General features: G+C 41.5%; 1 protein-coding gene across 11 annotated transcripts in view; it reads left to right on the top strand.

Annotated features, from left to right (window-relative positions):
- Positions 1-24,959, top strand: part of LOC127584938 (EVI5-like protein) — a 210,844-nt gene that overhangs the window by 160,178 nt on the left and 25,707 nt on the right. For 6 of the 11 annotated variants that reach the window (XM_052041969.1, XM_052041965.1, XM_052041967.1 and 3 more), the window contains 4 exons: positions 295-435; positions 621-779; positions 7,110-7,256; positions 20,383-20,478. In XM_052041969.1, coding sequence (XP_051897929.1) covers positions 295-435; positions 621-779; positions 7,110-7,256; positions 20,383-20,478 — 543 coding nt within the window. Of the gene's footprint in view, positions 1-294; positions 436-620; positions 780-7,109; positions 7,257-20,382; positions 20,479-24,206; positions 24,647-24,959 lie in introns of those variants that run through there. The other 5 variants (XM_052041971.1, XM_052041968.1, XM_052041966.1 and 2 more) reach the window with 3 other exon arrangements.

The raw sequence follows: 24,959 nt of genomic DNA, 5'->3' as shown, positions 1-24,959 counted from the left end.
GGATAATCCACACTGTCACAGGGAGAACGTGCAAACTCCGCACCCACAGCACCAGAGGTCAGGATTGAGCCCACGTCTCTGACACTTTGAGGCAGTGATTCTACTAGCTGTGCCATCCTGAGGCAGCTGATTTAAGAATGGGATTATTAGCAACCTAGCAGTAGTCATCGGTTTGGTTCAGGGTATGTGACTGAGGGGGAGAGATTCAGGAAGGTTAGCAATAAATGTGGATGATATTGGTTATCTGTGGCCTGGGTTGATGTTTTTGTAAGCCACCTATCTGATTTATTTAAGAGGAACAACTTGCTCCCTGATGAAAATAACATAGTACGGTTGCAAGAGGAGTTAAAGGCACTGAAATTACGTGAGGCGGAGGCAGTGACTTCTATGAAAGAGCTACACCAACAGGTGAAGGATTTGGATGAGCACTGGCAGGTAAGCGAGGTCTGGTCGTGCCTGGTGGGACCTTCCAACATCCTGTGTCTCTCGTTATACATTTCAGAGTATAAATGTTTAATTGAAGTTTTTGAATCAGATGATATAAACTGTACCTGGTCAACAGATCATATTGTACTAAAAAATACTCGAGCCATTCTCACATTGAACTGAAATGTTTTTAGCGGCACCTTGCGCGAACTGGTGGTCGGTGGAAGGATTCTCCGAAGAAGAACGCTACACATGAGCTACACAACGAGCTGATGACCGTGCGATTCAGTGAAGCCCAGGCACAGGCTGAACTGCGAGAGCTGAGGCATAGAGTACTGGAACTGGAGACACAGGTACCCGACACAAACCTGCAAAGCGACCTCTGGCACTCAGTCCAGTGGTACTGGATGCTGTTAAACCGGTTAGAAGCTGCATCCACAAGACTCTAGTTCCAAGCCATTAATCCCCGTTGAATATGAGCTGTCAAAGCATTATTACAAAGGCAGGCAAGCGTATCGTCGCAGCATGATTAGTAGGCAAAGTTGGTTGTCCTAAAATATATACATGGTTTAATAGACAGGGGCATAGACTGATAATATAATAATTTCATGGTGACATTCTGATATAAAATCCAATCTGGGTCAGCAAATGACAATTTTTTTTTGTGCAGGATGAGCTGGTATATGAATTCCTTTGATTACTGACTAGGTGCTGCAGCTGTGACCCAGAAATATTGGGTTCAATAAATAGTCCTTGTCATCGAATCCATTATTTGTTAATGGTTAAAAGTGTCAAGGATTCTGACTGCAGTACCTCAGGATAAAAAAAATAACGCCCATAAGAGAAGTGAAGCACTATCTTCGACTGCATTTCAGCCTAGCTGCAATTGTATTAACAGGCACATAAAAAGCCTCCATCGCCTGTTTCTCTGATTAGTGCTCTGTTGAACTTCAGAGATTTCATACATTAAAAAATATCAATGCAAGTCCAAGTTGGGGAATTTGTATATCGCAGTTTGTATAAATCTGAGTGGTATTGGTTTATTATTGTCACTTGTACCGAGGTACAGTGAAAAGCTTGTCTTACAAACGGATTGTACAGGTCAATTCATTACTCAGTGCAGTTACATTGAGTTAGTACAGAGTGCATTGATGTAGTACAGGTAAAAACAATAACAGTACAAAGTGTCACAGCTACAGAGAAAGTGCAGTGCAATAAGGTGCAAGGTCACAATAAGGTAGATTGTGAGGTCAGAGTCCATCTCATTGTATAAGGGAACCGTTCAATAGTCTTATCACAGTGGGGTAGAAGCTGTCCTTAAGTCTGGTGGTACATGCCCTCAGGCTCCTGTATCTTCTACCCAATGGAAGAGGAGAGAAGAGAGAATGTCCCGGGTGGGTGAGGTCTTTGATTATGCTGGCTGCTACGCCAAGACAACAGGAGGTAAAGGCAGGGTCCAAGGAGGGGAGGCCGGTGTCCGTGATGTGCTGGGCTGTGTCCACAACTCTCTGCAGCTTCTTGCGGTCTTGGGCAGAGCAGTTGCCATACCAAGCCGTGATGCATCCAGATAGGATGCTTTCTATGGTGCATCGGTAAAAGTTGGTGAGAGTCAAAGGGGACAAACCAAATTTCTTTAGCCTCCTGAGGAAGTAGAGGTGCTGGTGAGCTTTCTTGGCCGTGGAATCTACCTGATTTGACCAGGACAGGCTGTTGGTGACGTTCACTCCCAGGAACTTGAAACTGTCAACCCTCTCGACCTCAGCACCATTGATGTAGACAGGTGCATGTACACTGCCCCCTTTCCTGAAGTCAATGACCAGCTCTTTGGTTTTGTTGACATTGAGGGAAAGGTTGTTGTCATGATACCATTCCATTAAGCTCTCTATCTCCTTCCTGTACTCCGATTCATCGCTGTTTGAGATACAGCCTACAATGGTGGTATCATCTGCAAACAAAGTAGATGACCTAATGGCACAACTACAGGTTAATAAATACGACATTGTGGCAATCACTGAGTCATGGCTTTATGATGGATGTGATTAGGAACTAAATGTCCAGGGGTACACAGTGTATAGGAAGGATAGGCGGGTAGGCAGAGGGGGAGGTGTGGCCATGATGGTTAGTAGTGATATAAAATCAATAGAAAGGAAGGACATTGGGTCAGAGGAGATGGAATCCTTATGGGTGGAGCTAAGAAATAGCAAGGGTAAAAGGACAATAGTAGCAGTCGTATATAGGCCCCCTAATAGCGGTCAGGAAGTGGACAATAAGTTGCAGTTTGAGATAGAAAAAGCATGCCAGAGTGACAATGTAAAGATAATTATGGGGGATTTTAACATGAAGGTGGACTGGAAAATCCAGCAAGGTGGTAGAACTCAGGAGAGTGAGTTTGTGGAATGTCTAAGGGACGTTTTTCTGGAGCAACTTGTTGAAGAGCCCACCAAGGGATCGGCTGTTTTGGATTGGGTGCTGTGTAATGAACCGGAAGTGATTAGGGAACTAAAGGTAAAGGAACCACTGGGAACCAGTGATCACAATATGATTGAGTTCAGTTTCAAGTTTGAGAAGGAGAAGCTGATAACTGGTGTATCGATATTTCAGTGGAACAAAGGAAATTACAATGGTATGAGAGAAGAGTTGGCCCAAATTGATTGGAAGAGTAAGCTAGCTGGAGGGACGGCAGAGCAGAAATGGAAGGAATTTCTACAGGAAATAAGGAAAATGCAGGATAGATATATTCCAAGAAAAAAGGTGGTTTTGAATGGAAAAAAGGCACAAATGTGGATAACGGGAGAGGTGAAGGCTAAAATAAAAGCAAAAGGGCAGGCGTACAAAGAAGCAAAAATTAGTGGGAAAACAGAAGACTGGGAAGCTTTTAAATACCTGCAGAGAGAAACTAAGAAGGTCATTAGGAAAGAAAAGATGAATTATGAAAGGAAGTTGGCAGATAACATTTGAAAGGATACTAAGAGTTTTTTTAAATACATAAGAGAGACACGGGTTGATATAGGACCAATTGATAACGGTGCAGGAGGTATTGTAATGGACGATAGAGAGATGGCAGAGGAATTGAATGAATATTTTGCGTCGGTCTTCACCGTGGAGGACATCGGCAATGTGCTGGTTAGTCAGGAGTCTCACGAAATGGAACTGAGTTCAGTTAAGATTACTAGGGAGAAGGTGCTAGGAAAACTAAATGGGCTAAAGACTGATAAGTCTCCCGGACCGGATGAGATGCATCCCCGGGTTCTGAAGGAGGTGGCTTTAGAGATAGCGGAGGCATTGGCGATAATTTTCCAGGAATCGATAGATTCCGGCATGGTTCCGGAGGACTGGAGGGTCGCAAATGTAGTTCCGTTGTATAAGAAAGGTGGGAGGCAGCATAAAGGAAATTACAGACCTATTAGTCTGACGTCAGTGGTGGGAAAATTATTGGAATCTATCCTCAAGGATGGGGTTACAGAATACCTAGAGGTGCAAAGCAAGATAGGTCCTAGCCAACATGGTTTTGTGAAGGGAAGATCCTGCCTGACCAACCTATTGGATTTTTTTGAAGAAATCACAGGTAGGGTGGATAAGGGAGAGGCGGTAGATGTTGTGTATTTAGACTTTCAAAAGGCCTTCGATAAGGTGCCTCACAAGAGACTGATTAATAAGATGAGAGGTCATGGAATTACGGGTAGGATAGCAGAATGGGTGGAGCGTTGGCTGGTTGGCAGGAAGCAAAGAGTGGAAATAAAAGGATCTCGTTCTGGTTGGTTACTGGTTACTAGTGGTGTGCCGCAGGGGTCGCTGTTGGGACCGCTCCTTTTTACCTTGTACATAAATGATTTGGATAATGGAATAAATGGTTTTGTGGCTAAGTTTGCGGATGACACCAAGATAGGTGGAGGAGTAGGGAGTATTGAGGAGACAGGAAGGTTGCAGAGGGACCTAGACAGTTTAGGAGAATGGGCAAGGAAATGGCAGATGAGATTCAATGTTGAGAAATGTGCAGTTGTACACTTTGGAAGCAGAAATAAGCGGGCAGATTATTATCTAGAAGGAGAGAAAATTCAAAGTACAGAAGTACAAAGGGACTTGGGGGTACTTGTGCAGGATACCTTAAAGGTTAACCACCAGGTCAGATCAGTGATAAAGAAAGCGAATGCTATGTTGGCATTCATTTCGAGAGGTATAGTGTATAAAAGTAAGGAAGTGTTGATGAGGCTCTATGGGGCACTAGTGAAGCCTCATTTGGAATATTGTGCGCAGTTTTGGGCCCCACATCTTAGGAAGGATGTGCTGACGTTGGAGAGGGTTCAGAGGAGATTTACGAGGATGATTCCAGGAATGAAAGGGCTTATGTATGATGAGCATTTGTCGGCTCTTGGACTGTACTCACTGGAGTACAGAAGAATGAGAGGGGACCTCATAGCAACATTTAAAATGTTGATAGGAAAGGACAGAGTAGATGTGGCTAGGCTGTTTCCCTTGGTGGGTGAGTCAAGGACCAGAGGGCACAATCTTAGAATTAGAGGGTACAGTTTCAAAGCAGAGATGAGGAGAAATTTCTTTAGCCAGAGGGTGGTGAATTTGTGGAACTCCTTGCCATGTACAGCAGTGGAGGCCAGATCAGTGGGGGCATTCAAGGAAGAGATAGATAGATATCTAAATAGTCAGGGTATCAAGGGATATGGGGATAAGGCCGGAAATTGGGATTAGAATAGGTTTTTTTTCTCCCATTCCCCATTTCTTTTTCCCTTTTCCTTGGAGCAGACTCGATGGGCCGAATGGCTTGCTTCTGCTCCCTTGTCTTGTGGTCTTGTGATCTTGTGAACTTGTAGATGGTGTTAGAGCAGAATCTGGCCCCACAGCCTTGAGTGTACAGGGAGTAGATCCATAGGTTACTGGTCTTATCGTTCAGAAAAAACCCAAATAAATGCCCACGGATACCCAACTTGCATTTACTTTTTTTTTAACATACAAAATCTCTCCAGGCCAACAGAGAACTAATCAGAGTGCTAACTATCAAATAAAAACATGAAATATTGGAAACACTCAGAAGGTTAGTCAGTGTCAGTAGAAACAGAAATAAAGTTTAATATTTCAGGTGGAAGTCCCTTCCTCGGAATGAAGGCAGTGAAGGTCTTTGCTGTCCTCATTGATAAAGACAGAAAAAGAACTTGCATGTGCCATGGACAAGTACTAGAGTTGTTCAGTGTCTTTCTAGCAGTCGAGATTGGTCCTGTTAACAGCTGATACAATAGCTTTTGAACAATTTTCAATGTACATCTATTAAAATGCAAATATAATTTTGACCAATTCATAATTTTTGCACAGTTTGCAGCTTTTACAGGTACAAATTGCTCTTCTGATTAACTAGCAACAGGGTGTTAAAATACATAAGAGGTGACATATCAAGTAATTTGACATTTTTGTTGCACACCCTTATGTACACTTTAAATATCAGGGCAACATATAAACAGTGGGTGAATTTTGAGTGCACTGTTCATCATGACTAAGTAATATTATGGGTTTCCCCCAGCGCCCCCCCACCCCCCAAAAAAACAACTGTATTGTGTAGTACATACAACAGCAGGGTGTTTACGTAACACTTAATGAATGTATGGGTTTGACAAGCACATCATGCCAGAAATAGTTGCCCCTTTCAGGAGGAGGTTTTCAGGCATGAGTGAGGTCCAGATAAGATAAGATAGGGGAACCAAAGTATGGGTAACTTTGATGTCAAGAGGGAGAGAGAGATCAATGACAAAGGAGGGATGTAATTAGTACACACATCAGGTGAATTCTTCCCGCAAGAACCAAGCTAAATACAATAATCTGAGTGGAAACTAAAGAGGAAAATAAGAGAGAGAAGGTGAGGTTAGAATGGTCATTAACATAAAAAGGAACCCAAACTACTTTGGCACATGTATAGTTAGCAGATGGAGATTGGGTGGGACCAAACAGATGATGTATGCTTAGAGATGAGGGACAAGGCTAGAATGTTTAATAGTACTTCGAAACAGTGTTTACTAAGGTTGTTGACAAAAGTATCATTCAAAGTGATCCCAGTTTGCAAAGGTCATGGTGTTAGCAGTATTAGAAGGGCTTATCGTAATTTTGTGCAGGTTGGTAAGTTAATTGGTCACTATGAGTTTCCCCAGTAGGTGAGTAGTAGAATCTGGCGGGAGTTGAGGGGAATCCAGGTAGAATAAAATGGATTAGCATAGGATTAGTGTAACTGGGTACTTGGCGGTTGGCACAGACTCATTGGGCTAAAGGGCCCGTTGCCATGTCCCATGACTTAGAATACTCTGCCCACGGATGTGCTGGAAGCAAAGACAATTACTTCAAAAGGGAATTGGACAGTCAATGGGAGGAAGTAAACTATATGGGGGTTGAGAGGTGAAAATGGGACTGACTGGATTGCTCTACAGACAGCCTGCATGGACTTGATGGCTTTCTTCTGTGTCATTATGACTCTTTTTGGCCCAGTGCTGTCACTATACTAGGCTGATAATGATGAAAGCTGCTTAACTTTTACGAAGTGTAATAATTTGCTATTTTCAAATTATTTCAATCTATGTTGTTGGTTTATGCTCTTTGTGTGTGTGTGTGTGTGTGTGTGTGTGTGTGTGTGTGTGTGTGTGTTATGTATGTAAATCTGTTTTAATGAAAAATGTTGGTTCTTTACTCAGAACCAGGTAAACAGCAGCCTTCTGAACCGGACGGAGCAGGCTTGCACTGGTCTGCAGGACAAGCTGCAGTACGTCACAGCACAGAACAAAGGACTGCAGACTCAGCTCAGTGAGACCAGGCGCAAGCAAGCCGAGGTGGACTGTAAGGTGAGCGTCTGCTAAACCAGCCTTTAAAACATTGCCCATCAAGTTCAGCCTGTTCAACAAAAAGTGTTTTGCTACTTAACATGGTACAAATGTGACCTGTTGGAGAAATGTAGGGAAATTGTGAGCATCTGGAGAACGCTGGGTACTCAGTAAATCAGGAACGTACAGGGAATGTTTCAATGGTTGAGTTAATGGTCAAAGTTCATCATACTTGACCATTGGAGGAACTCGCCAAACACAACTGTTCATCACTCTTATGGAACAAGATCCAAAAGCTGGAATGACACCACCCAACAGCAACAGGTGTTTATGTAGCGCCTCTTAGGAAAAACAATGTTACAGAGTCTAAAGAACAATGGCCTGAGGTCATTTTTGACACCGAGCTACAAAGGCAACTGAAGGCCCATCAGTTGCAGCTTCTCCAGTAAAACCGGGGTTGCACGAGTGTGTAGCTGGAGGAATGTAAAAGCCTCAAGTTCATGAGATGTTGAAGGATGTTACAGAGACATTGAAAATTGAACAATTGAAATGTGTGAACAAGTACTGGAGCAAGTTGATTGGAGCAGTTTGTTTCGGATGAACATAGACTTGTGTAGAGAACTCATGGTTGTGGGCTTCATCAGATGAGCTGAAGCAGAGCCAGAGTTGGGCAGTGTAGAGTGAGAGTGATGTTGTTCGAAATTTATTTTTCTGTCAACCACAATATCAAGATTGTTAAAAGTGTGGCTTGGCATCGGGCGTTTGTCAGGAATGACCAGGGAACAGTTTGCATCAGGGGCAAGGCTTCTGTCTTCCTGCTATTTAATCGGAGGAAGTCTTAGCTCATCTGAGTTTGGTATGCCAGGTTGGAGCCTAGTGTGCTTTTGCTTGATGTTGTCAAAGGGCAGCATGTGAATGAGAAATAGAAGTTGAGGAGGAGAAACTATGGATCCCTGGCAAGTCCAGAATTTGTGATGGGATAGATGAGTATGGAACTGATCACTGGCATTTCCACCCAGCTGGAAAACAGAGGAGGTGCTGGAGTTAACTGGTTGGAAGGACTACACCTGGGTCAGGGAGGGAAAGTTCATAATGACAGTTATCTAACTGTGACTATGTGTCACAAGAGTGGCTTCCTGCAAGTATAATGATTGACACTCCTTGGATAGAAAATTTGCAAATACCTGATATTTGGTAGTACAAGGAAAAAAAGACCTAAGGTTAAAGCTTATTTCTTGTATCACAAATTCAGAGTTAAGGTGCACTCTCTTCCTTCCTACCTCTTCTTCCACCATGTTCCCTCTAATCTCTGTAATTGAGATGTTGCACATTATCCAATAATTCTGAGTGTTACTGCTATGGAGAAGAGTCACAGCGTAATCATAACCAAATTGCATGTGCTGTTTGGTGTGCTCTGTGCTAGTGTGAGTCACATGTGTTAAAAATCGGTATAAGTCAGTAACAAGAAATGTGTGAATTATCATTTCCCATCTGCTCGATCTGCATTTAAGAGAAAACTAAATATGCTCAAGAGGATGACAGGACTAGAAGAATGTGGCCAAGAGTGTCAGATGAAGAAGCTTGTGTACGCATGAATACTGACAGTACTAGTTGATGTATGTGATCTATGTAATGAGACTTCTAAACATTGATCAACTATTATCTTTTCTTATTCAACCATGAGATAGTATAGTAATTGTGTCATCCAATCTCAGCACAGTTCGCCAATAGAAACTGGTGTTACAATTGGTATCTGTGGGAAGACTCTCATAACTGATTTATTAAAGGTCCTGGAAATGCATTGGCGTCTGTTGACATAGCAGAGTTCTGACTGGCTGTCAAATAAACAGCGTGCTAAGCAGTCGCTTTAATCCATGATTGTTTCTTTTAACTGCAAAGGGTTATGCCAGAAAAACATATTGAATGATGCCCTTGTGCTGTCTGGACGTCTCAAGGGCTGAACCTTTCTCGTACGCCACCCAGCAACCTCAGTGTTGGCACTCTCATGAGCTTGTTCTCGTGAGGTCCCAACTGATTGTCCTTTAGGCTACAGAAAAGAACAGAAGATAAGACTATCTCCTACAAAGATTTGTGGCTGAAACCTACTTTCACAAAGTGCAAATTGACATTGCCGAGTATTACAGTGAATTTTCAATCCACCATCCTTAATGAAATAGATTCACAATGAATGTAGTGTTCCCATTATGATAAGTCGGGCTTGATAGAAGGAAATGAGTCAGAAGAAGATTAAGCTAGCTGCTTAATGTGATTGGAGGAAACTAGGGAGAAGAAAGGGTGCTGGTCTTGGTGTCTATATTGAAGGTGACAAATGATTTTTGAAGATGGTGGTCTCTTTGAGAAAAAACATGCCCCATTAATTATATTCCCCCACATACTAGAAGGGCTCTCTTGATGTCTTTGCCCTTTTGATCTTCAGTAGTCTTTTAGTAAGCAGCTTCCTTCTGTTTAGAGCATTTTGGTTGTTTCTTGATCCATCGTGCTTCCTGAGCCATCAGGCATTCTTAACTGATGATATTTTCCTCCATGATGATGTTAGTTTTCCAGCTATTCATAAGCCTGTAGATGTGATGCAGCTGGCTTAGTGTCAGTGGTTACATTGTGATATCAATAATTTTAACCTTTTGAATATTGTATGAGTGAATACATCACCTGTACACATTTAGAGCATTGAAGTTGCAGGCTTCAATTAAGGAATTAGTTTGGATGGTTCTCAATGAAAGTACTGTCATCAATGTGTTTAATTGTAGAACCTGACAATGTATTTAATTCTAGAGCCTCTAAAACTCCTCTTTCAAACATTTGATTCAGCTGTCCCCTGCACTGGATTCTGCAATGAGTAACCGTTAAGATAGTGGAGATACTAATGAGATTATGTGCTGAGGTTGAAGGAGGTTATGAGATAAAACTAATGTAAAGAAGCAGCACTCATTTTAAGGATTATAGTCAAAACAAGGAAATTTCTAACCCCTGAAGCCCAAATCAGAAGGAACAATATTAAATAGCCACTGACATTGGCTTGTTACTGGTGGGTGGGATTGCTGACTTCAGTGAACATTAGATCTGACAGAGCTCCAGTCTGTTCTCCCGCTGTACATTTTGTTTGCGCTTACTTTTTGTAGACATCGGGGCACAGAATAATTACTGCCTCATACAGTAACATATTTGCAGTTAACCTAAAGGACAGGCTGGATCTTGAGCACAAATGTTCACATCCTCCCCTTCATTTCTGCTTTGCCCTACTCTTCATCTCCATCTTGTAATACAGCCAAACCACATCAGCCAGAATGAACAAGTTTCCCATTTTGAATCCTTTGTCAGATCACCAAGTGGAGATCAAACTTTAATGACATCTCAGAACACATGATTCTGGCTGGGGGAATTCTGGTTGCAGATCCAGACACTAATGGATCTGTAAATAGAAATTCTGATTGATATCTGTATATAAATATGACATGAGCCTATATCAAATACGTTTGTCTCTGATGGAACAGTTGATCACCAGTTGTGTGTTATCATGACCCATCTGCTTTCTCCTCTTGGTCTGCTTTCTTCTTGCCCCTAGCGAAACCAGCACCACCTCCCAATCACACTCCACCCCCACCGTCCTTCCCTCGTGGCACATTTTGAAGAAGAATAAAGACGATAGTGTCCAGGCAAATCGTTACCCTCTGCTGAGATCACATCGCTGTTTGAGAGATTTGTGTATGTAAATCACTCACCATATATCCAAGGTTGCAGTAATGACTGCACCACAAATATACTTCATTAAGTACTTGTCAATGTCTGAGTAAACCTGTGCTTTTGGTTAAATCTGAATGTGTAGAAATGAGGCAGAAAATGTACTGTAACCCGGTGATCACAGATAGTACTTCAAATTTTAGTTTAGTTTCATAAGCACACATATCCAGGGTATAAATGCCATGAAAATTCACTTTTTGCAGCAGCACCAGAGTACATAACATAAGTTAACATGAACTTAAATTAACATAAATTATACATAACTTTGCATAATAAAATAAACATAACAACATTAGTGCAAACTGAGAGAAAAAGAAACATAGTCCGAGGTAGTGTTGGGATTTCTCAGGTGGGTTCAAAAACCTGGTGGCAGTGGGGAAGAAGTTGTTATTGAACCTTGAGGTGTGGGTCATCAGGCTTCTGTACCTCCTACCTAATGACAGCATCAAGAAGAAGATATGGTCTGGATGGTGGGGGTCTTTAATATTGAATGTCACCTTCCTGAGACATCGCCTCTTGTAGACGTCCTCGATGGTGGGGAGGTCTATACCCGTGATGGAACTGGCTGAGTCCACCACTCTCTGTAGCCTCCTGTGTTCCTGTGCATTGGAATTTCCATACCAGGCTGTGATGCAACCAGTCAGAAAGCTTTCCACTGTACATCTATAGAAATTTATCAGTGTCTTCAATCAAATGCCGAATCTCCTTAAATTTTTAAGAAAGGAGAGATGCTGGCACACCTTCTTCATGGCTGCATCTATTTGCTGGTCCCAGCATAGATCCTCTGAGATGTTGACACCCAGGACTTTTGGATATGCTATTAATGACTTGAAGTTATTATGCCCAGTAACTTCAAGTCATTACTAGCAAAAGGCAAGTCCATCTTGTCTTGCCTTTGAGGAGCTCCTTGTATCCTATTACAAAACAAACCCAACAACCTCCCCTTCCAGGTCCCAGTATGTGGTCACGTTGCAGGCAGTGAGTCAGAGCTGTTTAGCCGTGCCACTGCAACACAAAACCTGGGGGGGCAGAGGTAGCTGACCACTTGAGATCAGTATGATATTTGGGATGCCCTTCTTCCTGCTTGAGGTTCTCTGAAGATACAGCACTGTTCCTGATGCACTGTTGCTGCATAACTAATGCCAGGTGTCTTTGTGTACCACCTTCTTCAGAAAGTATGTGCTCTTTCCTTGTTCTTCCAACCATGTCATATTCCATCTTCTGCAGGTATTTGATTCCATCTGTCCTGTTCTGTCCTCCTGCAACCATCTTTCTCACTCTTTTCCACTCAAATGTTGTGTCATTTGCAGATTTTTGAATTATCTCCAGTAACTTCAAGCCATTAATAGCAAAAAGCAGAAAAGCTTAGAAATTCCAGTGCATCCCAAAGTATGCACTACAGCGGTGTATTTGCAACAAAAAATGCACCATGTTTGCCCACTACATTATTTAGTTCATTCCCAAGCTTTGGACACAACAGAGTATTGGAGAAAATGGAATGGCCTGGGTTTGGTGCACGATTATGGGAGGTGGAGGGGATATGGTGGGATTGGAGGCCAGAAGTTCAACAATGCAGATCAAGGGTTAGGAAGCCTTCTGTGGAGGAGGGGAGTGGAGGTGCTTCAATGCAGATCAAGGGTTGGGAAGCCTTCTGTGGAGGAGGGGAGTGATGGTGTCAGAGGAGTAGATTTAAGGCAGGACGGGATAAGGATGTAGATAAGTATTTCCATTATCTCCAGGCATAAATCAGTGGCTGAAGTGCCCATAGTTCAAGTTCCCTGTCAGCAGTCCAGAAAGAATGTTGCATGTTGGCCCTCGATTCAGAAGTTTGCTTCAGGGGTCACAAGGGTGACAGGCAACAACAATGTGGCCAGTTGAATTTTCCACTTCAAAATTACCTGGAAATGTTATATTCAGTTGTGGAAAAATGATTTTTTTTAAGAAAAGGCATTATGCAATTAGATTTCCAGGCAAATCTGCTTTAAAATTGTTTGTTTGAAGAGAGAAAAAAAAATCACTTCCTTTGCATGTTTATAAATCAAACAATTATTGGTTTGTTTTTGCCAACAAATCTCCAGATTTAAGGAGGTTTTTTCTGATTTTTGCAGCTTATATCCAGTAAAACTCTTCAAAATTCCTATTTAATTTTAACAGTATAAGAGTTACTGCTTTGAAAAGTAGTCAAGATTATTTTGAAGGCGAAAATGAGTGTGTAGTTAGTTTTTTTTGAAAGCTTCATTTAAAGAGGCAGAAAACTGTTGATATTTTGTTTAAAATCTGCTTGTGTGGTGATTTGCTGAAGGATACAAGCTCATTATTGCTGAAATGAGATGGCAATCTAATTTGAACCTTGCACCCTAAAGGCATTACAGCTGCAGTGTTTTATCTCTAAGCAATATAAGTAGGGTAGAGAAGGGGCAAAGTTCTAGCAGATTAAAGCTTGGTTAGTTATTGGTAGATGTGAAGGTTTACTCGTACACTCAAGAGCTACCAGAATAGCAACACATTCAACAGTGATGTGTGTCAGATAAGAAGGTGCTAGATGGAAAAACTGACTCTACGAAAAAGCACCAAACTTGATTGTTGTCTCTAGATGTACTTATTGCTTTTAAAATGTACTTTTTCATTTGACATTTTACTGGACTATTTGTACGTATTGACTGCTTTTAAATTTATAGTTGGATGGCTATTGCTAGTGTACTTTTCCCAGACACAGCTAGGGTTTAAAAGCAAAGTGTAGATACTGGAAATCTGAAATAGAAATAGAAAATGTTGGAAATGCTCAACAGGTCAGGCAGCATCTATGGAGAGAAGAATAAATGTAGGAGGTTTCTTCTACAATGGATAAACTAACTATAGATTGGGTGACCATTTTGCAGAAAGCCTGCATTCAGTCCACAAGGGAGAACTTGAGGTTCCAGATGCCTGTCACTTTAGTTCAGTCCACACCCACTCTGACTTCTCTGCCTTTGGCCTGAGAAAAATGTTCCAGTAAAGCCCAATGTTAGCTCAGGAGATCACCTGATCTTCTAACCAGATTCTTTATAGAGCTTCAGACTCTGCCTTCAATGAAGCAATTTCATTTTATCCAGCCTTTGCCTTTGTCTCTCCCTTGCTCTCTCTCTCTCTAGCTCTCTCAAAAAGCATTAAAGTGGATAAGTTCCCAGGACCTGATAGGGTCTATCGCAGAATACTGAGGTAGGGATAGGAGGAGATTGCTGGTGCCCTGACCAAGATCTTTATATCCTCTCTAGCCACAGAAAACTGGAGAACGGTCAAAGTTGTTCCTCTGTTTAAGAAGGGTAACAGGAACAAACCAGGAAATTATAGGCCAGTGAGCCTTGCATCAGTGGTAGGGGAATTATTGGAGAAGATTTTCAGGGACAGGAATCACTCACATTTGGCAAAGCATGGACTTATTAGGGAAAGTCAGCGTGGCTTTGTGTGGAGGAGGTTCTGTCTCTCAAATTTGACTGAATGTTTTCTTTTTTGGGGAAGTGACAAAGATGATTGCCGAGGCTAGGGCAGTGAGTGTTGTCTACATGGACTTCAGTAAAGCATTTGACACAGTCTCCCATGGTAGGCTGGTCCAAAAAATTAAGTCACTTGAGATCCATGGTGAGTAGCTAAGATGGAAACAAAATTGGCTTGGTCATGGAAGACAGAGGGTAGTGGTGGAGGGGTGTTACTCTGACTGGAGGTCTGTGGCCATTGGTGTTACGCAAGGACCAATACTGGGACCTATGATGTTTGTTATGTATATAAATGATCTGGATGAAAATGTAGGTGGGCCGATCAGTAAGTTTGCAAATGATAAACAAATTGGTCGAGTTGTAGATATGAGGAAGAATGTCAAAGGATACAGCAGGATATGGATCAGTTGGAAATTTGGGCAGAGATGTGGCAGCTGAAGTTTAATCCAGACAAGTGTGAGGTGTTGTATTTTGGGAGGTCAAATGCAAGTGGAAAGTATGCAGTAAATGGCAGGACCCTTAAGAGCTTTGATGTACAGAGGGATCTTGGGGTGCAAGTCCACAGCTCCCTGAAAATAGTGACACAAGTGAACAGGGTAGTAACAAAAGGTGTACGGCATGCTTGCCTTCAGTGGTAGGGGCAATGAGTGTAATAGTTGAGAAGTCATGTATGTCATAAAAGTCACTACTACAGACCAACCAGAGTGTTGATCTGGTTGCCAAATTACAGAAAGGATGTGAAGGCTTTTAAGAGGGTGTAGAAAAGGTGCACCAGGACATTTCTGGATTGGAGAATTAGCCATAAGGAAAGGTTGGACAAACTCGGATTGCTTTCTCTGAAGCATCGGAGGTTGGGTTGGGGGCGGGCATGGAGGGAGAGGGGGAGCCTGATAGAAGTATGTAAAATTATGAGAGGCATAGATAGGGTAGATAATATCTTTTTCCCCCCCAGAGTGGAAATGTCCAATACCAGAGGGTAAAGGTTTAAGGTGAGAGGGGGAAAGTTTAAAGGAGATTTGCGAGGTAATTTTTCTTTACTTAAAGAATGGTAGGTGTCTGGAACTTGCCGCCAAGGGAGATGTTAGATGCAGGTACAATAGTAACATCTGAGGCATTTAGACTGACACATGCAGGGAATAGAGTAATACGGATCATGTGCCGGCAGATGGGAATAGTTTAGATTGGCATCATGGCTGGTACCGTTCCTGTGCTGTACTGTTCTATGAATGTAATTTGCGCATGGGCGAGGATTCTTTTGTCCTGCTGGGGATTTAGAGGATTTTGCAGAGACTGAATTCGTAGTGTCTCTCCAGTCCTTTGACTACCTACTGTGGTTAGTCACAGTCTCAGTAGCACCCAGGAGGGTGGAGTCACCACTGCCCAGGAGGTCAGAGCTTTGTGCCAGATTTGAGATTTTGATCTTCAAACATCCACTTCCTTGAACAGCCAAAAAGCTTTGCTGGCACACTGACGGTGATGGTGAATGTCTGCCTTCACTGAGAAGTGGATCCCAAGACGTGGCAAGTGATCCATGATGGGAGAAGATGGAGTGTTAATGTCAAAGGGTGGTGTACAGTAAGGGGCCGGTTGGTAGAGGACCTTTGTTTTGCAGAGATTGAGTGTTAAGACTCATCTTCTTGTATGCTTCAGTGAACAATCAACAATAACTTGATGCTGACCTCCAAAAACACACACGTGCAAGTATTGTCTTATTCAGTCTACGCCTTTCCACTCCAGAACCAAGCTCGACTGCGGATGCAGGTGTGACCTTGGTTATAGAATGGAAAGGCATAAATTGAATAACTTCCCATCAGTACTGTGGATTAACTTCATTCCTGTAGGAGGTTTGTTGAAGGTGAGGTCCAGGATTACAGCAAGAAAGGTTGAAGAAAGTGCCAACAGTGTCCTAAAATGGAAAATGTCTGTAAGCCTTGTACCTTAGCTTCCAAATTCCATTCATCCTTCACCTTCACACCGTCCTTCTTTCCTTCATTTCCTCAACTTCCCCATCTCCATGTTCTTCAATCAGTATGCACTGCAGGCAAGGACTCCCTGCTCAGACCTCAGTACAGCACTGGTCCAAATGAACAAAGAGCTAAATTCCAGTGGTGAGATGACTGCCTTGATGTCAGTGCAGCATTGGGCTGTGTGTGGCATTGAGGACCCTTGGTAAATGGACATTGAGTGAAAATATTCCAATGGTTGGAGTCATTGCTCACAAAAATGGAGATAGCTGTTGGAGGTGAATAAATGGATGTGGAGAGGATGTTTCCAGTATTGGGAGAGTCTAGGACCAGAGGGCGCAGCCTCAGGATAAAAGGACGTCCCTTTAGAACTGAGATGAGGAGGAATTTCTTTAGCCAGAGGGCGGTGAATCTGTGGAATTCATTGCCACAGAGGGTCGTGGAGGTCAAGTCATTGGGTATATTTAAAGCAGAGGTTGATAGGTTCTTGACTGGTAAGGGTGTCAAAGGTTACGGGGAGAAGGCAGGAGAATGGGGTTGAGAGGGAAAAATAAATCAGCCATGATCGAATGGTGGAACAGACTCGATGGGCCAAATGGCCTAATTCTGCTCCTATGTGTTGTCTAATAATCTCAGCCCCAGGAAATCAATACAAGAGTTCCTCAGGGCAGTGTTCCGGATCCACCTGTTTTTAGCTGCTTCTTCAGTAACCACCTACCATCACGAGATCAATAGTACTATGTTTGATTTCATTTACAACTCATCAGGAAATGAAGTGGTGAAGAAGGTGTTTGGCATGCTGGCCTTCATCAGTCAGGGCACTGAGTGTAGAAGTTGGGGTGTTATGTTGCATTTGGAATATTATGTTCGGTTTTGGTCACCCTGCTATAGGAAAGACACCATTAAGCTAGAAAGAGAGCAGTGGAGATCTGTGACTGTGCACAATCTTTTTCCCAGGATTGGGGAATCAAGAGCTAGAGGGCATAGGTTTAAGGTGAGAAGGAGAGATTTAATAGGAAACTGAGGGCAACTCTCACCCAAAGAGTGGTCAGTTTATGGAATGAGCTGCCAGAGGAAGTAGTTGAGGCAAGTACTTTAACAACATTTAAAAGATATTTGGACAGGTACATGGATAGAAAAGGTTTAGAGGGATTTGGGCCAAACATGGGCGCAATAGGACTAGTTTAGGTGGGAACTTTGGTCAGTATGGACCAGCTGGGCCAAAGGACCTGTTTCTATGCTCTAACTTCAAGTATTCAGTGTCTACGAGTTGCAAATGAAATTAATTTTTGACTTTATGATGGAAGGAAGGTCATAGGGGCAACTGAAGATGGGCTGATAGCAAGACCTGATGAATCTTCAGAGACAGGCTGAGGTGGCGTCATATTCACGTCACACCTGTGCCAAGCAAAGACCATCTCTAACAAAAAAAAGCCTTGCCATCAACATCCTCGGATCACCATTGACCAGAAATACAACTGGACCATGGCTACAAGAGCTGGTCGTGGGTTAGGTATCCTGTAACAACTGATTCAGCACTTCAAGAGCTTCTCACTGTCTGCAAGGCACCTCAAGAGGTGTGATGGAATACTCTTCACCTTTCTGGTTGAGTGATAAGCATTCAAGGAGCTCTGTACTGTCCAGAACAAAGCAACTACTTGATTGGCACCTTATCCCAAACATCTATGGCTGTGGAATGAATCGAATATAAAATGCAGTCCAGAACCTGTCAAATCTCCCTCAACGGGGTCACTCGTAACTTTGATTTCAACTACATAGAAGGACAAGGGCAGCAAGGCCATTGGAACCAAGTCGCCCACCACATCACACATGCCTGGCAACTATTACCCTTCATTAATCATCATTGGTGAAAATCCCAGTGCTACACAGCACCTCTGTGAAGATGCCTTCATCAGGAGGTTACAGCAGTTAATAGAGGTGGCTTTGTGCTATTATTTCAAGTGGAATTTGAGGTGGCCTCTAAAAATAGGCTTTAGCAGTGGCATCCAGATTCTGTGAGAGAATTTGAATAAAACTCCCCTGGTCTGGAGACGAGTGGCTGTGCTGAATCTGCTTAAGTTTGTGCCCCCTAGACTTCAGAGGTGCTAAAAGCACCCAAGTAAGTTTTGCTTCAGTTAAAAGCACCAGAGGTGCAAGTGGTCACTTGTTTTCTCTCTTGTGAATAATTGTTGATTGTTTTCTATCTTCTCACTAATTCCACAGCTTTTATTCTTCTCGCATAATCTTCAAATATTTTTCTGATACCCTAGTGCATTCTGGATTGGATTTTACATTTCTGATGGCAACATAACTATCTGCAATTACCATTACCACTGCATTCAGCTGATAGCAACATCGGGATTTTGAGCATATGTAGTTTATCACAGAAATCTTGGTGGTAGCCATTGAGTAAACCTCCCATAGACAATGCAGTTTTGCAGCCTTCTTCACAGCTGAGGGAAATTAGTTAAATTGGTGAAAATGTTGGGCATTCAGCTGGTCTGACTAAATTGTGGAAAAAAAATGTTATTCACAATTGCATGAGGTTTAAGTGTATTTCTTACAAGCCAGAATCATGGTTAACTGACTGCAGAGCTCATTCTTTTCTTACAAAAAAAATTGGGTACATGGGTTTTGACCCTCATGAATTTAAATTGATTTTAAGATTAAGTTGTGATATCCGTTTTTGACTTAATCTTGTGCTTGAGTTACAATTTTTATTTAACTCTCTGTGAAATGTTTAAAACACTAGCTAGAAATTGTGCTGTCTGGTTTGCTGCATGACAATTCCTTAATGTACTTGAATGCTCAGCCAGTCTAAGGTATTACAGCTTTTGGATGTCAAGGATCCCTTTGAAATGATTCCTGACAACAACCGGCATCAGAAAAGGGAAGTACACACCCCAGACATCACTCGATTTTTATATATTTAGTCACTTCATCCCGAATCTTAATAAATTTTCATTTACAGACTGATGTCTTAAGCATCTATTACGTCTAATGTCTTCAAAGGCTACTCCACTATTAGTTCACAGCAAGAGAAACTCTAAATATAATGCTTTGCAATCTGCTTGTATAATTCAAAATTTCTATGAAAACCACATTCTATGACAGTCATTGGTGCCTGTTCACTTTTTGACATTGCTGCAGCTCTTCTGTTGAAAGAAAAAATTGCTGAAGTACTTTGTTTGGCATCCTATATTCATAACTCAGGCATTGACCCATGTTCCAATGAGGAAGGTAACAGTTGATGTTATGGTAAATCTGGTTGAGTTTGGCCATCGTCCTTTCTGAGTTTGTTAGTTGAGAAAGATATTCCTCGTCACTGCATCTGACTAGTTCTTTAATTCAAAACTTTAACTTGCATTTCCTTATTTTAGACTCTATTCTGTGCATTGGACTTTGTTTGCGGAAAAATGTATCCCACTATTACTCCTACATTTATCTCCCCTTGGTTTGACTTGAATCCCTTTTGTCTTGTTCTGACGATCTAATTTTCTGGATATTTATTATGTGACCGGGTGTCCAGTGAGGAAGGTAATGTGGCTTGTTGGTGTCAGTGCTTGGAGAGTTATCTGCTCTTGATCTCATCTGAAGAGGTTTTGACAGGGGACAGTCCATGTATTATTTAGAATAGCAGAGCTAGCTTTATAAGTTCTGTCAGTTACTGCATTTAATAATCTGAGGAAAAGAGCTTGCAGTTTGTTTATGTGCTGTTGGGAGGAATGAGTTGCTGAACAAAGCTACAGTTTCTTTTCTCATCCTTATTCTTCCAGTTTTGTCCATGTTCCTTTCAAACACTAGAATAAGCCAACAGAGAATGGAACTTCTTGTTTACAACAAAGATCTTCGATGTCTCATCTGAACTTTGAATGGTTTGTAGTTTAACACTGGCACTACCTCCTGTCTTTGTCGCTGGAATAATCTGTGGTATCTCACTGCTCACACTAGAACAAGGAGGAGGTTATGGCCATACGATTTCGGGAAGCAGATAGCATTGCAGCCATTGCTGAACTTCGCCAGCGTATTGCTGAACTGGAAATCCAGGTACAACTGATTGTATTTGTGTGTTGTGAACGTTGTTACTCTGTCTCAGCTGCATCCTGTTACTTGTCGTCTTGTGGTCACTGTCCCCAGCATGCACCCGGCAATGGACATGCTGCAACACTCCTTAGCATCAATCATCAGTTTTGCCCCATTCAGGTTGGTCTCTGTGAACTTGCATCAGTCTGTTCTGCTTGTTTTGTCCCAGTTGTTCTCCCTTGTTTTGAGGTCTAATCACATTCTGTATATCTAATGATAATTACAGGCTTTCCAGCTTGTCATTCACTGCTGATGTAAGGAGTTGTATGTAAACTGAATGCCAGTGGTATTAAGATGGGTAATCCATACTTTGTTCCATTCTTCCACCTACCTCCTGTCTAGTGTTTAATAAATATTTAAATTCTTTGCTGTGTGGGAGTTTTACTTAACTCTTCAAGCCCTTCAGATTCATTTTCTGAGGGCTATCACACACAGTTTTATACTACAATGTATGTACATATTTTAGTTAATTGCCTGATAGAGTTCAACCTCAGCATTGGATCAATGAAGTTCCTTTTATTATAGCCCAACAAAGAGCTGATTGAACCAAGAAGTTCACCCCACCTGGTCAATCATTTGCGATTTAAAGAATGTCTGTGAAGATAAGGGCTTGCTTTTTGCATATTATTCAGTGAAACAAAAAGTCAAAGGTGGTGTTGCTAGCAAGGAGTTACTGTGCCCATATTACTGGGCCTTCTCTCCATTACCTGATTAATTTCAATGTGAGTATTAGGAATGGTACATGAACCCAACAGTTCATAACATATTATGAGATCGTTTGAAAGACTGAATAAATCAATATATCTGGGCTTCTTGGAGCTTCCAGCTTAAGCCACATGATTGGTCCATCCAACTGATTCATTTTAATGTCTATTAACAATGGACTAAAGTTAGCCAAGTTGCTGGCATTGATGTATTCACAGTGCTGTTACAGTCACTGAAGATGTGTCTGTACTGGTATCATGGCTATTTAACTCATGGCTATGGCTATATAACCAGGACTGTAAATTACTTTATCAGAGCCAGTTGAACTGGTGATGCTTGATTATGTGTGTTACCTGATACTTACCTTCCCAAATGTGTGTAATGTGACACTTAACCTTTGTGTTGAACACCATGTTCCCTGACATTTAACCCATTTGGACTCAGTTGCAGGACATTTGACCATTTAGGCTGTTATAGTATTCCCTAGCTAAACATTTTAAGTGTGTGTGGAAAGGAAGTCTCTACGTGAAAAGAAAGAGGTACCAAAAATAAACTTTGGCTGCCTAGAAACTGACACAGGTTGATTAATAATGAGGAAGGAGGAAACAACAGGAATGTTAGACACGTATCTTGTATAATAGAAGGGGAGAATTCTATCAGACACTCTTTTACAGAGCTGTTTAACTGTACAGATGGCAGTGTCTGTGTGAAGAGCAGGCAAGAAATGGTGTACTAACCCACCAGAAGCTATATGAGGGATTATCATCAATTGAAGGATTGAGCAGAGTGGGACTGTACCCTGTGAGGTTTGGAAGAATGAGATATATCATTGAAATACATGAGATCCTTACAGCCCTTGATACAGTAGATGCTATAGGAATATTTCCATTCATAGGGGAGTTTAGAACTAGGAGACATTGTCTCGGGATAAAGAGAGGAGCAATTTTTTTTCCCAGAAGGATTATGAATCTTTGGAATTCTCCAGCCTCTGACTGTGGATACAATGTAATTGAACATATCCAATGTTGGGAGAGATTTCTGGTCCACAGTGGAATTGAAAGTTACAGGCATCAAACAGGAACATGAAGGTCAAAGACAAGAGCAGCCATGACAATGGCAGAGCACTCGCTGAACTGTTTGGCTGATTTATATTGTGATATTATATTTTAAAATTTTTCTTATTAAAATATTTACCTGTTTCCACGTGGAAAGCTTTAGAAGGTATTAATTCTATCATCTGTTTTGTAGAACTTTCCATAATTAATTACCCTATTTTGTTATTCTAATTTCACTTTTAGTTTTGACAGTGACCTTTGTCAGTGACCATTGCTTGCTCACTGACAAATAAAATGATTTTCTTTCTGTTTTTATTTTAATGAAAATCCATCATAATTTTGAAGATCCTCATCACATCTTTTAATATCTGCCCCTGCAAAGTAAACCTTCTTCCTTTGCCGTAACTGAAGCCTCTGGCATGTGATATATTTTTTTAATTTCTTCTGCACTCTGCCCTTGATACAGTAAAATAAGGTGCTCAGAGCTAGGCAATTATTCCAACTGCAGTTCTAACCAGTTTTGTTGAAGTAAGATGTGGTTTAAATGTTGAGAAATACCAAATCTTTGCATAATTGGGTTTTAAAGAGAAACTCAGTAGAGTAAACATGAAACATGCTCATGGGCGGACCAGGAAGGCTTTGTGCTTCATCAAATGTCAACCTTTTGTAATCTAAAATTCTTTGATATAAATTTCCTCATTTCACTGCACAATCTTAGAATCTCTGTAATATCTGACTCTAATGAGAACTGATCAGTCATTTGGCACATTGCTGCATCGGGTGAGCAGGCTTTTTAGCTTATCACACATTGCACGCTCTGCACTTCTAGGGAACCAAACCTCACTCATTCTGCTGGTGTGGTGAGATCATGACGCAAGTGTGTAGCTTTGGACTTGTTTCTAAAATTAAAGAAGAGTTGAAAATTGGAGCATAAGTGAATATAAAAGGTTTGAATGAAGTTGTTTGAGAAGTCTTATTAGCTTAAACACACAGTAACTTTCTGACCTGTGCAGTTAAATCAAGAGGAATGCCAGAAGAGATGAACATTTCCCAAATATCAAAAAATCACAGTGCGCCCAGAAGTTTGGCATTGTCACTAAATCTGTTTTTCTGGTGCATTATGTGCACCCAGGTGATTCACCGACTTGATTTGGGAAATAAACTGGAAGGATTGAATGTGCATTTCTACAACAATGTCCAAATGTCCCCGAGTGCTTTTGCAGATAATAAAGTACTTGAAGTGCAGTCTCCAATGTAAAATGGGAGATACAGGAGCCCAGAAGATCCCCTAAAAATGCAGATCAAATCATCTGTACTTTTCATGCTGAATGGACAGGTCACTGCGGTTTTAACGAGCCTTGGGATCCTTTACATCCGTCAGAAAGAGCAGATGGGTCGTCAGTTGAACATTTCACCAAATCACAGCAGCTTCAAAAGCTGTTGCACATCCTAGAAAAATCAAGCCTAGATTTTTCTGCTCAAGTTTCTGGTTCAGGGTGTTGGAGCAGAGATGAGAAACATTCTGAGGTTGCTGTGTGGAGGAGCAATGAAGGAATTAATTCGAGGCCCTGTGCATCCTTATTTAATGAATGGTCCAATGGCACTATTTGGGGAAAAAATACAAGGAATTTATCTGACATTATTATCATTATTTACCTCCCCATCAACATCACAAAAGCAGATAATCTGATCATTATCACTTGTGCCTTTGTGGCTACTTGGTACAAAATAGTAGCGGGATTGCCTATATTACAGCAGTGCTGACAGTTCAAGAAGATTGTGAGGTGCTTTGGCAGATCCTGAGATTGTGAAAGGCACTACAGCCAGTATCTTGGTTGTCATCTGGTCCCAGTTATTACTCTCTTGCATTAACGAATGAGGCGCAATTATCACAGGCAGAAATTTCCGTAAAATTGTTCCGTTCTTCTGCAGGTTCTGAGATTTTGTATGTGGTAAACTGGCCTTAAGCTTGAAAAAGCTTCCAAACGTGGAAACAGAATAGAGGGATGGACTTTTCGTCAAACTCTTTGGAATCAAAACTTTCAGATCATCCGAACAAAGTTTCATAAAGAAAAATCGCTCCCATCCATCATCTCCAGCTGTGAAATCCCTTGGATATTTGACATGTCGGAATAGTTTTTTAAAAACTGTCTTGACTGACTGTTTCTGAAAGAGGGCAATTATTTCATCATTATTAGTTTTTTCTTAACGGTATTTGTCAACTAAAAGTTTAATTGTGCTGTCACTTGTCTTACCTTTGCTAATTTCCATTTGTATTTCTCCAGCAAAATGTAATTACAAATGTGGACTATGTTTTTATATTCATAAATTAGCACCGTATCTCTTTGAAGGGAAGTCATTTGCATTTCAGCTTTGATGTAGTCTCAAGGAAGGGGTGGTATTTTATAAATTTGGTTATATGTACTATCCTTCACTTTCTCACATTTTTCCTTTCTCTTGCTGTGCCTTTTCTGTCCCTTAGTCTTTCTGTCTTTCACACAGAAACAAAAAGAATGATGATCTTAGTTTTTTACCTCCTTGGAAGACAACAGGTGCAACACCCCTGTTGAAGAAAGGGGGAGGGATAGCAGGAAGCTAACCTAACCTCTGATGATGGGAAAATGCTGAACTTAGGCATGGCAGGACACTCTGAAAACCTGTCGTACAACTGAGAAAGGTTGAGGT

This window comes from Pristis pectinata, chromosome 31 (assembly GCF_009764475.1).
Source record: "Pristis pectinata isolate sPriPec2 chromosome 31, sPriPec2.1.pri, whole genome shotgun sequence".
Classification (NCBI taxonomy): Eukaryota; Metazoa; Chordata; class Chondrichthyes; order Rhinopristiformes; family Pristidae; genus Pristis; species Pristis pectinata.
The sequence above is the reverse complement of the archived record's forward strand: the minus strand, read 5'-3'. Positions and strand labels throughout refer to the sequence as shown.